Genomic DNA, 17,267 nt, shown 5'->3' on the forward strand with positions numbered 1-17,267 from the left:
CACTTTTCTCCTCCCCATCACTTCTACTTCTGTGAAATGAACAGTTTAGAAAATGATAATGCCTCACGTTCTTTTGATATGGCACTATTTTTATAATAAAAATAAACTTGAGAAAAACATGCCTTGTAAAATGTATTCCAGTAAAAAAAATAACTGGATAAATAAAAGTGTTTGAAAGCAGTTTGCTTTTGTCCGCTTTGCTTGCACAGCTGTTTAATAATAGATGAACGACAAATAGTTTTGTGGTGCTCTGTGAATTTACGCACGTTTCGAGTCTTTTACAGTGTAATGATGAATGCCTTTCCAATGAGAAAAAATGTTTTTAAACACAATCCATTCTTTAAATTAAAAAAGGTGTCATTGTGCATAACTCTGCATTAATGTGTTACAAGAAGAACACTGCTCGATACATTTTTAATGAAAACAACATTATTGATTTAATTGGTGGTAATGGGCTTTTAAATCAATTAAATGTCGTTGTTTAGGAAGTAGTTGTTAACATTTTAGTGGTTAAATACAGATCGTTGTTTAGCTTTCGTTGTAGAGGAAGTCGTGGTTTAGGCAGTAGTTGTAAAGTAATATAACCCTCTAGATGATGGCCAGGCCTGCCTCATAGTCCTCTTAGACCTCTCAGTGGCCTTTGATACTGTCAGCCATGATATTTTCCTATATACCCTCTCACAATGTACAGGCATCAATGGCACAGTCTATCAGTGGTTTGCTTCTTAACTGAACCAATGCACTCAGCTAATTAAACTAGATAATTACACCTCAACAGCATTGCCAGTCTCACAAGGAGTTCCCCAAGAATCTATCCTATCTCCTGCCTTATTTAACCTCTCTACGGAACCTCTTACAATGATCCTGAAACAAGCCAAAGCTGCCTACTATCTTTATGCAGATGACACCCAACTCTACATAGAAAGGTTGTCAGTCAATTATATACAGCACTTAAACAGTGCTCTCTCCATAGTAAAAGCTTGCTTGACCAGTAACCACAGTAAGCTCAACCCCAACAAAACCGAACTCCTCTTCATCCATCCAAAAGAAAAGTATCTTGCTGGACAACCTCACTGTATTAAACTGTAAACTCTCCATGTCCAACTCTGTCAAATCCCTAGGGATCACATTTGACATAAACATAAACGTGAAAGAGCATAATAATTCCTCTGCTAAAACTGCCCTCTACTTGTTGAAGAGCCTTAAAAAAGACCTAAAGACCTTGTTGCAGTACTTAGTCCTCTCCAAGCTGAACGATCACCAGCTCCCCGAAATCGCACCTAATCCCTATGAAAGCTACACTCAATTCAGTGGCCAGGCTACTTTCTGGGGGGCCTCCTTCCGATCACATCACTCGCACACTCAAGAGACTCAACTGGTTACCCATCAAAGCAAAATGCATATTCACAACTGCCATATTAGCAACAACAAGGGGCCCCAATTCAGTCAGCAGGGGACCTCGGGGAACATACTTTTTAGAACAACAGTGGTCCCATGCATTCAAGAATACATAAAGCAATAAATATAGACGGAATCAAATCTATATTTGAAGCGACATGTCCAGCCGGACAGAGGTCTTTCAGGTTTACTCAATAAACAAATGATCCATACAGAGAGAATACCTTCCACAATTTCACCAGTGTGGTACACAAGCCTGTGCCCAACACTCACGGATCAGATACAGAAGGTAGGCTTAGGAACATAAAAGGGCTTTTCAAGGCAAACAAACGTTTTCTGTTTAAAATCCAGTTACACAGAAGTGTCAATAAAGCACCATTACATTACATAGAAATCAAGTTTTGTATAGGGTGCTAGACAAGTCGACGGCGTTTCGATCCCCCCATTAAATCATGGGGACCATCATCAGGACATTCAATAATTGCCTTTACGTTATTTAGCCTCTAGTTGCCAGGACGATGTACTGGTAATAGACGCCAGGGAACAGACTGATAGACCGACTAACCCGGCATTTCCCTGGCCCCGTGGGTTTACGTTATTGTAACGTGGGAAATCGCGCCTGATTCCGGGCTGCTGTTTCGAATACAGGATGACGAGATTCCACTTATGAGTGGGCTGATGGGTACTTTTTCCTCAGACTCTGTATCTTCTCTTTCTCTCACGTTTTTGGGTATAACAATGTTAACTCTCTAGATCAACTGTGTGGTCTGGGCATAAAATGGGACACTATTAGGTTCCAGAGATATATATATATACATATATATATCTCTTTCTTTCTTCAGACTTGTAGTACCTCTCGTGTGTTTTACTGTTTAGTTGGGGGACTAGGTACTAGTGGGTCTATAAAAACATTTCCCCTCGGACCCTCCACCACCTTTTTGGTTTTTTGTCAAATTGTACACATATCCTTCTGCCTATTGTATTCCTCTTTTATATATTGTCGCTTTGTATTTTGTTTTATTTCTTTATGGTTACTCCTTATGCACCTCATAAAAGTGCTGCTGTGCCACCATATCTACCTCTGATTTATATCGTTCACATATCCTACGGTTTACTGTGTTCCTTATTTAGCTACTGTCACTACTTATTTTGTATTCCTTTTATGTATTCCATATCTACCTCATGTACTTGCTGTTTGTGCTACCTCCATAAAGCGCTGTGATACACTCGTGTCAAGTTTGCGCTTTACAAAATCGATAAATAAAATATTTATTGAATGAGGATTACCATAATCAGGAAGCCAAAATGAGGTTTTCAACTTTGCAGGGTCTGTGTAGGAAATTGATGGATGGTGCTGGCCACGGAATGATCCTTTTATCATCATTAGACATTGCTCTATGCATATGTGGGAAACAGTAGCATGGCTCCTTCCTCTGTGCCCTCAATAATCTTTAAAATGGTGCATTGATTCCTACGTGTTACTCAATATGTAAACAAATACAAACAAAATCCTCTCTAATGTTGTGTAACCATACCTTGTGTCTCCAGTTAAATATGGCCAAGAAGAGTGAAGGGCTTCTCCGGGGTTTCTTGGAGGGCCCACTACAGTTTAAACCCACCTACAAGTTCGACCTGAACTCAGACGTGTATGACACCAGGTAAGGAATCTACAGACTGAGGTGTGACACAAGGTAAGGAAGCAAATGATGTAAATGTGACAGTAGGTAAGGAAGCTACATGATCAGGTGCAACAGAACATAAGGAAGTCACAAAAGCTAATGTGCCAAAAATTAAGGAAGTTGTGCAACACGAAGTTAGGGAAGAGCATGAGGGTGTGAGAGCAGATAAGGGGACTTCATAGTTAGGGTCTGGCATCAAGGAGCAATGCCACAGTCACAGAATGTGACATCAAATGACAATGCCAGTGACTGAGGATGCCAGGCCAGTTCAGTTTACGACCAAGGGTGTGATGCCACAGATGTGTTTTTGACACTGAATAAAAGAAGGTACAGCCTGTGGCAAGGCGTCTGGTAAGAAAGCTATATACAGGGATCATAACACAGAGTAAGAAAGCTAGAGACGGGACATCTCAAATTAGTGAAGTAAGGCATGGACTGAAGGTAAGAGACTGGGTAGAAATCTAGAGATGTAAGTTTGTGACTCTAGTGAAAGAAGCAAAGCCTGGCAGGAAAGCTACAGACTTGGCGAGTGACTCTAAATAATAAAGCTAGAGCCTGAAATCGGAAAATATTGACACGTGTTCCTAAGCATATTTTCAAATAAGGTGGTAACCCCTACTTTAAACTTCAAAAAATGATTCCAGTTTTTATGTCAATTGTGGAACACTGAATTGATCAGAGGAGCACCTGCGTGGTGTGAGGGCTACATGCCTCTTAAGTTGGGTGGAACTGTGATGGAATGAGCCGGATAGGTGTTTTGCTACAGTGATGGACATGCCACTGGGTGATTGGATGCTGTGTCTCTAGTGACCGGTAGACAAGGACTAGGAGGTGCACAGTTAACACCCTTTTGTGCTGAAAGCTTCACAGTTAGTTGGGTGGTGGGTAGCATTTCTCTGTGCTGGGGGTCACCAAGTCACCATTTGTTGGCTATGTGAATCTGAGGGCTTGCTACCAGAGATGCATTAACCTTTTTCTTTATTTGCAGAGGAAAGAAGGCTATGTTTGGCTTTAAGTAAGAACTGTAATGAAATCTGATCAGATGTGAATCTAAAAGATGCTAATTGATTACATGAATATTAACTATTCCTGAAGCATCTGTTCCTCATCACTTCCTGGCAAATGATGAGAGCTAAAGCTGCAGCGTCTTCTGCTCTGCTGAGACACTGGGGTGGTGGGATAGTCTCCATAATCTAAAACTGTAGTATTTCTCCTTTTCTGAGGTTGGAGAAAGACCTCAGAGTACTGGGTGCAGGCCTTTGTGTTTTGATACTCAGGCACAGTGTGGTACAATAACTAAGAGATGGTCTTTATGATGTAATAGTCCAGCAATCGTTCTACTTCCCCAGTAAGAATGGTATCTCCCTTTTTGAATACCCCATGGCTTAACATTGTCTTTGTGCACATCATATAAACAGAGAGCATCGGTTTTGCACCATTAATGCTGCGGATTAAAAGATTAAATTCTTCCAAGTAGATTTTGGAACACATTCCCTTTCTACTAGTGAAAAATTGTGCATCAACAACATCGTCCTCCACTTTTTCATTTAGTACTTACGTGGCGTGAAACATCTTATTGAATCCACTCTTAATTTCCAAATATGGTTCCAGTTTTTTGATTGGCAGAGAGCAGAGACGGTGCAGCTTATCAGTGACTGTCAGCTTGTAGCCTTGAGCTGAGGAGGCGATTGATCTGGTCATTGGAGTCAGACTTCCTCTTCACTAGAGCTCAGAATAATCCATTGATTTCCTTTGTGGCTAAGTCTGCTGCATGTGTCTGAAAGTGTATAGGACAAGGTAACTTCACTTTGAGGTTCTGAATTAAAAGTGTGCTCAGGATCAAGGACCATATGAGAGCTGTCATGAGCATCGAATGTACATGGAGAGTGATGGGGCAGCACAAGGAGTGCAGTGCTCTATCGAGTACAGAATCAGTGTGAGCAAGACATCAGTAGGGCCTTAAGAATGCATTAAACAGATGTCAAAGTTAATGGCATGGATTCGTGTGATGTCTGTGGCATTGTCTGTTGGACTGGGGCATCTATAGAATACTTTAATACACAAGGGCTAGATGTTCACATTGTACTGTGCCCCTGGTGTTTGTGAGGGACTTTGTGTTTGGTAAGGACTGTGGCTTTACTTTGCATGACGAGGGTGTTGGGCCTCGGGGAGCATGCAATTGGTTTACATTGTGCATGATATTGAGGTAGAGGTCTCAGTTTGCTTGAAAATGATCGTTGGGCCTTTATGTGTATAGGACAGATGTGCTGCCTTATTGGTACTGATGAGAAGTTGAAATTAAGTGTGCAGGGGTTCGATGCGGGGTCGTGGGTGTCTGCATGGGACAGACATGCGTATCCTGGTGCACGTGGAATGAATTTGTCAACTATAATGTGTTTGGGTTAGATGTTGGAACCGTGATGTGCATGGAATGGAGGTGTGAGCATTACTCTACACTGATAGCTGGTCGGGCTGTAGTATGTGTGTGTCTTAGTGTTAAAGCCATAATGAGCATGATGCAGATGTGCAGACTGTCATGTGCATGTGGTGATTATTGGATAGGAGGGGGTTCCCATTGTGCAGGTGTGGGTGTTGGGGATATGGCACAAACGGAATGAATACATGAGAATAGGACTTCATGAAACTGATGTACACATCTTGGCGTGCATGGGGCGGGTGTGTAAATCTTACCTGATAGAGACATGTAGTCGCAAATTCCTTACTTAAGAATCTTCCCCAAGCATGAGATTGAGTCTGGACATTTTTTCCCAAATCACATCCGCTTGACTCCGTATCAACTTCGTCCACCGGCCATATAACTCCCAAGCCGACGCACCAACATCAGTTTCTTCTTTTCCTCGCTTGCAATGCCAATCAGGGGCAGATAGGGGGCCCTTTTTAGACCAATTCCAACATTTTATCGCGCAAACAGTGTGCTCTTTGTAATGCCTTCGGGGTTTAAGCCCTGCGGATCTTGTGACAGACTGATGTTGATCACAGATTCTCAAGCCATCTGTTTGTGGTGCATTGGAGAACTCCATGACTCAGAGGAACGTGGGTCCTGTCGTTGTCTTGGGTCAAAGGCTTTGGGAGAGCGCTGTAAAAAACTTCTGGCGGCGCAACTGTTTGCGGCACCACATCATTGTCAGTCCTCAATGAGGTCCAGAGACCGGTCGAGGTGGCATTCGGGTGAGGGGTTGTCTCCGTTGACGTCCAATAAGGCTCCGAATCACTAATGGTTATAACGTAAGTTAGTTTCTGACCCTTTCTCCACCCCAGTGCCTCCTTAAATATCCTCGAGCTGGGTTGGGGGAGACTAGCCCAAATGTGGGAATATTATATTTCCCTGCATGAAGTCTTTAAACTCCACTCTGGTGTACCTCGAGTCCCAAGGAGTGGAGAGGTGCCCTGACTGCATCCTTGCCGACGGGTTTGCCCTCGGTGACAGTTGGGTCCTCTGAATCCGTGATCAGATTTGAGGCGGCGCTGGTGCACAGCCCTTCGGGGTTCACACGTTCAGCTTTGGCGTCGGGGCAGCTGATGACGTCAGCTGCACCAGTCGACACCCAACCCATTACTCTTTCCAATACGGAGCCTCAATGGTGGCGGATGCGCCGCTGATGGAGCCATTTGTTTTGAGCAACTTTCCATCTGCCCTTATGCAACCTGTTTCTTCTCGTCCTATGGGAACGCACAGTTTTGCAGGTGAAGTGTTGCAAAACCCTTTGGACAATGCTGTCTAGGCTCCTTTTGAGAAAAATTGGCTGATTAAACTGGATGAGGCTAGTGGACTTGAGTCCTCTCTAATTTCAGATTTACTTTCTCCACCTGGTATGGCAATGGAAGTGAGTTCCTCTCACGCGGCGGTATTGAGGAGGACAGCTGTACTTTTGGGTTGTGAGCATCCCTCTGTGGAATTGTCCACAGACCCTCTGGTGGATGTTCTTCACCAAGGTGAGACGGGCAGTGGTGCAACACAGGCCCACGCAGCCTCAGCAGTGCGGGGAGGGGCCCAAGCTCCAAGGAGCCCCCTTCAGCCCAGTACTCTGGCTGGAGAGCTACTGATTGAGTCCGGAGAGGGCCCCTCCACTTACCTTGCAAGGGGGACCCCTCAAGTTTCGTTACACCAGTTGGGCCTTTACTCCCTTATAATGAGTCTCTACATGACCTTTGGTTAAGAGCTTGGGCGAGACACCAGTATCTGGAGTTCCAGTTGATCACGCGTTAGCCAATAGGCATCTTCCCGCCCCTAGGGACCCAGTTTGTTTTGTGTGACATCCCACCACAATAGGACTGGTGGGGCAGGCTCCTATAACTTTGCTGGACTCTAGTCCCTTGATTCCACCAAATAAAGAGTCCAGATGGTTAGAGCATTGTGGGAGGAATATGTTCTCTTCCGTTAGCTTTTCATTGAGGTTGTTAAATTTGCATGTGTTTTGGGCACATATTTTCATGCTCTATGGTGCATTGGCTGCCTTCTTTTTCAGAGGAAGAAGGAACTCCTATAGATGGTACAAGATGGCCGGAAAGAGGCAAAATTCACCACTGATTCTGTGCTCTGCGCTGACATGCATAGCTGCGTCAGTTGGGGTTTTCAGAGCCTGTACAGGATAGCCTGAAATATATGGCATTTGATTTTGTACATTTATTTGGTGAACATGCTGATTCAGCTTTAGGGCGATTCAGAGCTGGTTGGTGTGACCAAGCCACCTAGTTAGGTCTTTGAATGTTCTGGTGGTCTTTTTCTTTCTGACTTGTGTGGAAAGAAGTGTTTATACATGACTTAGTTGCAATATGTATTTTGGCTGGTGACCACCAGTGTGGTGTTTCTGCTTAATGCAGAAGTTTATGGTTGTTTAGATAATCTATTGGTTCTGAACATGTATTTTTTCCTGCCCTTTGTTCCAGTCATTTAGGATTATAGGAAAAGTATGTGCTGCTGAACTCTTTTCAGTGAAGATATATTCTTTAAAATATATTCCACCATAATTGGCTGTCTTGATAATTATTTACTGCGTGGTGCAGAAGTAGTGACTTCCTCTTTCAGCTCTGCTGATGACAGTTTTTCAGCTGTTCATTTGTGTTGGTTTAATTGAAACCTGATATACAGGTTTGATTTATTCTGAAGAAGATCTCAAGCTCTAGAGTTGATACCTTCATAGTATGTACTATACTCAATGTGGAAGTATTTTTTGTATGCTGTGGTGACAATTTCTAAATATATATCTGCTAAGCTGCAATTTCTCAGCTTGCGTACTATTGTCATGGTTAATGTTCTCCCCATGCTTTAGTGTTATTATGAATTGTGTTATGGTGCTCCTGTCCACAGTTATTGTGGGGTGAGAATGCATGGGGTTGGATCCCATTAAGGGTGCAGATAGTTTCATATTGATGTTGTTTTTTCACTTTTGAGGGAGTTTTGTAATACTAACATGGATATTTTATTCCCATGGTTTTCATGTCTTATGTCTTTACTTACCTTCCATGGGAATTTATGTGGTAGAGTATGTTATTGCTCGCCTACTATACTATGAATGTCTTTTTTTTCTCTTGGTCTATCCCAGTTTTGTTTGAGTAAGAGACTTTTAATGGCGTCAATTTGCAGACCCTTCACCAGGGATGTACTGACTTTGGTATCTTATTCTAAAGTAAGGAATCTGCGGCTAGATGTCTCTATTGGATGAACAAGTTAAATACTTTTGGTAACTTTTAGTAGACAGGATCTAGCCGCAAATTCCGTAACAGCCGGCCCATCCTCCCAGCCCTGTGAACCGAACTTCTTTGGTCTCAAACAGCTTATTGTGGCATTTACATCCTATTAAAATAAATCTGTGATTATCAGACACAAGGGTGTCTTTTATTTTAGCACACTGTTTCAATAGACAGTTTCTATTTGTGGCTCCACCTTTTGAGCGCAGAAAATAGTCACAGAAGAAACTGACGTTGGCGCAGGAGGTACATCGACTCCCTTTACCGAACTGCGGACGTCCTATCAGAAAAAATTTCTGGATCCAGTATCGCACATGGGGAAGATTCTAATGTAAGGAATTTTATGGCTAGATCCTGTCTCTACCAGATAATGTGTTACAGAAAATAAGTAACTTGTTCTATAGGCACGGTTAGATGTTAGGGCATTGTTCTGCCCCATATGAATGGTTGAGCCTTAGTGTGCAAAGGTCAGATAGATACATATGAACCTGTTGAAGAATACCTAGTTTGTGTGTGATGTCAATTTCAGTACCAGATGAGACATTGCTTGCACTCCTTGTGGTATGCGCTACATTCGTCCTGTTAGTCATCTCTAATGGTTGATAGCTGATTTAGTATTAAATGTCTGCAAGCTGACTTTTTTCCTAACTAACCTCTAGTATTTAGTTCATTGTTTGCTAAACTGCTTATATTGGTAAGAGACTTTTTCTGGACACACAAACTTTCCCATTAAAGGGTTGGGGTGTGCAGGTGTGGTGCAGGAGATGTATTATATTGTTGGGGCTGATCCTATAAAGGAATGGATGTTTGCCCACAGAAAGGCTCTCACCTTGTAGACTTCTTAGTGATCAGCTGTCCTGGCAACCACATGTCCTGATCTTAGTAATAGCTCCTTATCATTTTATGACCATCCTTGGGGGCTGAGGTGCTGCTCCTACATACTCTGTGGAGTGGCTCTTTTCTGCTGCTTATGTTGCAGAGAGTCCTCAGCTCCCAGGTCATGGGGATTTATTGGCATACACCCCATCCGCAATGCAGCTTTTTTCTCCCTAGGATGCCTGTACAGATGTACAGGATGGAATAAGGGACACATGCTTGTTCACATAAAGCCCACTTTACTGTTAAATTTGGGAGAGCTGTGTGATGCTGATGGGGTTTGTGCTTTTTCATGCCCTTTCAAAATAACCAATTGAGCATGTGATGATGCAACATTTGGATTGAAGCTTCTAGCTTCTCCACTTTCATCCTTACAGTGGTAAGAAACGGAAACCGGCCTGGACAGATCGGATTCTTTGGAAACTGAAGTGTCCGACACCTGAAGAGGATGCTTCAGAGCAAATGCTCAGTGTGATTTTGGAGAATTACAACAGCCACATGAGCTATGGAATCAGTGACCACAAACCAGTAACTGGGACCTTCACGTTGCAGGTACACCTTCTGCCCTTGGAATCTGTTACACATTCATGGTGCGCTGCAAACATATGCAGTTCTCTCAGTGGCTAATTTTTTTTTGTATTTTATAGTTGAGGCCACTTATGTCTACACCTTTAGTAAATCTGAGACCAGAGGGTGAGTGGAATGCAGATTCAGATGCCTTGATCAGCTACTCCCTGATACCAGAATTCCCAAGCAGCACATGGGACTGGATTGGACTGTACAAGGTGACAATTGCTTGTTTTAAATGCAGATCTGAATGTTTTATATGTATAGCTATTATTGTGCCACATGAATATTTTATACATTCTAACATTTTCTATTCACCTGTCATCTTGTGGTTAAAATATTAGTTTTATCATGGAGAAAAACAGCCTGTGAAAGTTGACTATGACATTCCATCACATCGTCTTAGTGCGTTTACAATCAAATAATTGGTACTGATTATTCGGACTCAAGATTTTAAATTTGTCTCCAAGTCAACAGCATTTCTTTTTCTTGCTCCTGACATTCAGACATTGGACATCGCTATTTAAATAGTTCCATTCTCTGGTTGCAAGATGGTTGTCAATGGTACAAACGAGTAGACACTGTATATCAGTATTAGCCTGTTTACTTTCAGATGATCAGCAGTGTTCAGCGCATGAAGGAAACCTCTTTTAAGTACTGCTGACTCTTCTCATTTAAGATGTCACTCATGGACACATACAAATACCTGCACAACATTTCCATTAGTTCATGAACTGTGTCTGAGTGTGAGACTTGCTTCAAGTTCCAGCCTGACGCGCGGACGACCATAGAGGACAAGGAGGAAACTCTTAAGCAATTGCAGTCATCAGACACTGTGCTGCAGTTCTGTGGCCTGCCCATGCATCTCTGCTGGGATAAAGTGAATCTTGTCTCTCTCAAATATGACAAATTGGCACTGGGATGGTCCTCCTCAGAAAAAACTGAAACTGAGCCTGCTTTAGGTAAAAGTCACCATGGCAAGTCGAGGCATGTCAATCTCAAGAGGTTGACGTTTTCAGTTCAGTGCTTTTGACAGCCATACAATCAACACAGCTGGTCTTTATTAATTCGCGCTGCTCTAATTTCGACATGTCATGTTCATTTTAGGATTTCTCTGAGTTCAAAGGTTTTACCATCCAAAGAGTCAATTCAGTAACATGTATTAGCGTTGACAACAAAGACAGAGCACACCCCTACCGTTTATTGACCTATGACCCATTACTATGGAAATAACCTTTGTTTAATGACCAGAAAATGAACCTTAAAATCTCCAACAGATCTTCCCAGTCATCAATGTCTGCTTTGCCAATTTTTGCAGCCTCAAAGTTAAAATATTATGGCCCAGAAAGCAAACTTTGTGCTATTTTTGCAACAACGCAATGTGCCTGTCACGAAAATGCAGTGACTCACATGCAGAAGGGCAAACCAGCACACCAGCAACTGATTTGCAGCAGGAGAGAGCTGGGAAGAGGGGTGTCTGGTGCCAGAGAGTGCAGATTTTAGTTTTAAAGCTGCACTCTCCCGGACACGATTATAGAGTCCGAATTAAAAATAGGTCTGGGCCCCAAAATAAAAGTGTCCTTCCTTCTTGAATTACACAGCTAATCGGCCCCATTTTGAACTGGTAAAGACACCTGTATAAGTGTTTTGCCAGGTGAAGAAATCTGTATGTATTTGAGCTTACTGCAGGCAATATTTGTTTAATGTCAGGGAAATAAATAGTACATAACTAGGACATAAACAGGCCCACAGACAGCCAGAAAATCCGGCCCGCCGTATAAAAAGGGTTGCCAGAGAAGAGGTGGGTTGGAGGACTGGGAGCATGAGGGATGGGGAGCAGGGAAAGATTTGTTTAGATACAAGGATTGGAACAGGTACGGAAAGTGCTGCAGCACCCCTAAAATGATCATGCTGGGTTCAGAAGGCGAATAAGCAATACGGAGGCGTTTTAATGTTGTTTTTATCTTGTCACATTTGCTGTGTTCAAAGGCAGAGTTCGAATGTCAGGCTATGTCATCTGACAAATTACTGCTTATCCTTTCTAACTTCATGATTGATATTTACTTTTCTTTTTCGAACTGAAAAATTGAGGATTTTGTCACGTGACTATCTCAGGAAAAGCTGTACGATATCATTTTTCCCAACATTATGTACTGTATATACCATATATACAAGCATTTACAATGCAACGGTTTCGCCTTTGGAAAAGTTAGAGCTATTGGCATTGTAAATGACAACATTTGTATTTATGTGTTGGTTTTGAAAACAGATAAATAAATGGCACTCTCATTTACAATGCCAATAGCTGAAACTTGCGTAAATGCAAGACCAATTGCTTTGCAGATGCTTGTTTAATGTCACGCTTCATACTGAAGACTACCTAGCTTTCTAGCTTCCCACGTTTTAGCAGGTAGGGGGCTGAGATTCAGGGAAAATAAAAATAAGGTGCTATTTCCATGGTCACACAATGTGACCACTAGGAAAGCTAGGACCTGAACTCAAGTTTGCAGGTTTTAAAGCAAGCAACATAATCTCTAGAATATGTTTAGCAAAAGGCATATTGACAGGCCTGGGAGAAATTTGCATTATGCTGGCATAATTAGCTTAATTTTGATAATTTTGCGTTAGTATTGTTACACAGAACTCCAGAAATTATGCTATTATGCCACATCGCATGATTATTGGCTATTTGTGGTAACAAAAAAACTACAGCGAATGTGCTGTATTTGGTGTAAAAATACCATGAGTGCAGGGTAACAACGTGAATGACAGAGTACAAATAGCTGTTGTTCAAGTTGCTTTTGTTTTTGTTGCACTGTTTTTTTTAGCACCAAATGCATTCTTGTGTCCAAAGTGGATGTGAGGGGGCATTTTGTGCTAAAATACAGTGCTGGGTATCTGTTTACAATTTAGCGTAATTTCACCCAACTGTGCAAAATAGCAAATCACACGATTTTTGCGTACCTACCCCTAAAACTGATCCTGTATCGCAACTGTACATTGATGTAGTGGTTTCTCCCTAATGGGGTGTACGATCAGTCGTCCACGTATTCAGTTATCCTCTTACACCTGTGTGATCTTGGATAAATGCCTAGAAGAGACTGTAAACCTTTATTTCCGCAACACTTTTTAGAGTACTTGGGGAGGAGGTGGAATAGGGTGTGTGTGTCTGTGTGCATGTCTGCCTGTATGTGTCTGCGTGCATGTGTGCATGTATGTATGTGCATGTGGGCAATATTCTGCATTAATGCACTGCTCTGCTTACCTATCTGTGTGCTTCGCCTGTTTTATTAGGAAAAGTTGAAAAGCAGCAAGCACTGTTTAAACCTCTTTCTTATTAATAATTCAATTAAAAGGGCCGAAAAGTCCGCAACGATAAGGATCTTTGTGACAAACAATGTTGTGGCTGTTAGGATTGTGTCTGGAAAAACAGTGGTGACGTGACTAAAAGAAACATTGGCAAAGCCATAGGTCACAAAGATGCGACCTAATGGGAGTTGTCAGCGCGTTTTAAGCAGCAAGGCAAAATCAGGAGAACCGAAATTCCCAAGATGACATAGTCTGGCTAAGTGGGGGGAAGTCGAGAGTGGGTCTCAGCTCTCCCCGTGCCAAAGTACATCACTGCATGCCAAGTACAACCTCGTGTGTCGGAATGGAGCAGAAACGGAAGCACCCGGTGCGCTGGAAACAAGTGGCATCGGTGGCTGTCACCAGAAGAGGCCTGTTCTTGTGCAACGAGGGCAGCTTCCCGTGTGCAAACGTGCATACCAAGGGCGCATTTACTTGGATTCGCCTGCGGGCACTGTGCCTATATAACCCATAGCCTAAACAGTGGAGAGCGCAAACAGTAGCTCGTTGACGCATCCGCCCGCCGCGCGCTCCTGATAGGCAGGTGGAGCTTGGAATGGCGCGCGCCCGCCCGGGGTGTCCAGGGAGGGCCCGCGCGCACGCAGAGTTCCACAGCTGCGGAATGTGGGGTCACTTAACCCGAGTGCCATTACGGATGCTGGTGCGGTGCCTAGTGGATCAGGTGTTTCTGTAAATCCCCATGAACCACCAGACGAACCGGTCCCCTGTCTGCCATGAGAGGGTCCGGTGCACCCTGGTTTGGGGAATGGGGGCAGGGAGAAGCCTGCAGCTTCCATGGAGAAGGCGGAGACCTGCTCCTCGCTCGGGACGGTCGGGTTCGAGTTGGATAAAAGCAAGGGGCACATTTAAGAAGAAACAATTGACTCAGCAAAAGCAATATTCGCCCCAGGAAAAGCAAACAGTTATTGCAATGATGATAACGACGGCCATAAAGGTTTAGTGCTTCCTCTGCACAGTATTCATCAGGTGCCTGTCTTTCGCGCATTCAATACCATTTAAAATCACATTCACTATAACTGTGTTCCATCAGACGTGGACGGCGTGGAGGGGTGTAAGCTTGTTCTGCGTGCTAACCGACAGGATCAGGAGACATGACAAGAGAGGGGTAGCTAACAGGAGTGCTGCAGGTTCAGTGGCACCGGGCCCATGGATCCGAGGGGCCACTGGACCCAGAGTATAGCTGTATTTTACTACCACATTAGGGGTGGGGTACATTTTATATAATTGAATTGCAGCCAAGACACTCTTTCTATGCCACTGCCTGGCCAGAATCACACGGTGAGCCAAGAAGCGCCGCCAAGACTGGAAAACGCCGTCCTTTGACATGGACCCATACACAGGAAGACAAAAAAATAAACTCCATTGGTGACCCCCCCCTCTCACGGAATACAGTGACAAGGACAGACACGAAGGCACATGCACACCTGGAGCCACTAACCTTGGGGTGCATGCTGATGAATAGTGCAGCATGTGCAGTAGCAATGGGGCCGATGGGTCCACTGCATCCGAGATATCGTCTTGTTTTACTACCAGACTGAGGGAAATAAGACCCAATTTTATTGTTTGCATCAGGACCCTTGGCAGCCTCGCAAAGCCACAGAAGTGACATGTAGATAAGGGGTGGCACGGGCAATATCACCAGACGAGGGTGCTACCAAGGAGGCCCACGCCATCGACCCGCCTTCTGCTATTCTAAACGTTTCATGTTCCTGCATGCGTCAGCCCACATTTACAATGATAACATAAGAAACTACGAGTTCCACAATGCAATGCGCGAAAACCCAGCAGTGGATTCGATGGCTCACCCGGATACCCAAAAGTGCTACGACACCATACAATTGCTACAAATTAGCGATGCAAATGATAATATCATTAAACAAAGGACTTCTGCTTAAAAATCGATTACAATTTTTTTTATGCCAGTGTGACGATGCCACCTATAACATGGGGCAACCTGGCACCTACGAGTCTCGCAGCCTCCAGAAAACACACGGCAGTTCAAGGCCAGAGCAGCTAACGCGTGCTGCACAAATAACAAATCAACTGATCAGAGCCAGCCAATTGCAACTCTTACCACCAGCACGGGGTCACAGAAAGTCTACTGACGCACTTCTTCTAAAAAACACGTTGTGCTCAAATCTGCTCCAACCAAATGTAACTTTTTGTCAGACCAAGGAGAGAGAGAGTGCCCCCACTGAGGCAATCGCTTCATGGTCGCAATTTCACGATATCTGCTAACAAAACCATATTACCAACGGCCAGTGCTTTATTTGTGAAAGAATAGTTGCCGATGCCTGAAACTCGTTAAAAGTCCGCTGCGGGTGCATTTAAATGTCGGTGCATGTAATACCAGGACTGGAAGTTTCAAAACAGCCGCTTTAGTCCACCATCGGACACTCCCTCCCCATTATTCCACTTCAGCAAGTTCCTGTTTTCTACTTTTCTGAAGGTTTTGCCCTCTTTCTCTTCAGCCTCCTATCGGTTCTCTTTCTCCCCCCCCCCCCCCCCATTTGCGCTCGGTAAATAAGAGATACGGAAAAATAAACTCCAGCCCCCAAAGAGAAGTGCCGGTGCCCCCACCAGCAACCATTGGCTTAAATTAAACACTGCTAATGGCTTAATCCGTATGAGGAAACAAAGAAGTCACACTGACAAGTTCTGCCACCTCCTGCTCCTGTAGCTGCGCTGTGTTTTCGGTGATCAGGGCTGCAGTGTTTCTATGTTCGTTTTATAGTGTCAGCTTCGAAGAAGGAAGGATGCCCTCGGAGTTTGGAAAGCCCAGAGAGTTGTACTGAACCACGCATGCAGCTTTTAGGGTGGTAGATCTGCTCGCTGGTGTAAACTGGCTGCACCGGGCACTTTTTATAGATCTACAAATCCACATGGGACAACTGGGTCCTGTAGAGTCCATTTTTGACAGGTCAACTGGGACTTTTCACCCCGGTAAACCACCTAAAGTGACATTCTCAATAGAAACTAGCCCAAGTGCAACAGCGTCATCACCATCAACAACAAGTCAGGTCCCGGGCCGGCAGCCAATCACAGCGCGGCCCGGGGAATGACGTCACGGGGGTGTCCCGGGCCGGCAGCCAATCACAGCGCGGCCCGAAGAATGACGTCACCCCGGGCAGGCAGCCAATCACAGCGCGGCCCGGGACACACGGCATCAAGGGGCGGGACTTAAAAAAAGAGTCAGAAACGCCCACGATTCGCGTTCTGACCGGGAGAAAGTGATTGACGCTGATGTCTTCCAATGGCTAGCCTCCATTTATGGAGCTAGCCAATGGAAGAAGGGGCGGTTTCAAGTCCCCACTATTGAGATAACATTAGATTTCGCCCTGGGCGGAGCAACTGCTACGCAGTTGCAACGCCAGGGTGAAACCTAATAAAAACATAGAAGACAGTGGCACATGCTCTCAGTTAAAAAAAACTGCCCTCACTCACAGAATTGTGACATGCTTCATCATAGGGTGTGCTAGAGACAGACACTCCGCGCATACCAATGCCTGCGGTGGAGCAATAGAGAGGGGAAGACAGTGCAAACAATAAAATGTCTTGGGATCCCCGAAGAAAAAGTGCAGCCAGTGAAGATTAAAACTAGCTCAGATGTGTACGCACTGCCAAATTTGTGTTCTGTAAAATACAAAAGGAAAGTAAAAGAAAGAAGTA

The 17,267-nt window shown here is 44.0% G+C and overlaps 1 protein-coding gene across 2 annotated transcripts in view; it reads left to right on the top strand.

The window, feature by feature from the left end:
* The window catches only part of INPP5K (inositol polyphosphate-5-phosphatase K), a 408,122-nt gene that overhangs the window by 302,112 nt on the left and 88,743 nt on the right, over nt 1–17,267 (top strand). The window contains exons 8-11 of one of the 2 annotated variants that reach the window (XM_078680170.1): nt 2,947–3,056; nt 4,066–4,092; nt 10,040–10,214; nt 10,310–10,447. In XM_078680170.1, the coding sequence (XP_078536296.1) occupies nt 2,947–3,056; nt 4,066–4,092; nt 10,040–10,214; nt 10,310–10,447 (450 nt within the window). The remainder of the gene's footprint in view (nt 1–2,946; nt 3,057–4,065; nt 4,093–10,039; nt 10,215–10,309; nt 10,448–17,267) is intronic. The other variant, XM_078680171.1, reaches the window with a different exon arrangement.

Source organism: Lissotriton helveticus, chromosome 3_1 (assembly GCF_964261635.1).
Source record: "Lissotriton helveticus chromosome 3_1, aLisHel1.1, whole genome shotgun sequence".
Classification (NCBI taxonomy): domain Eukaryota; kingdom Metazoa; phylum Chordata; class Amphibia; order Caudata; family Salamandridae; genus Lissotriton; species Lissotriton helveticus.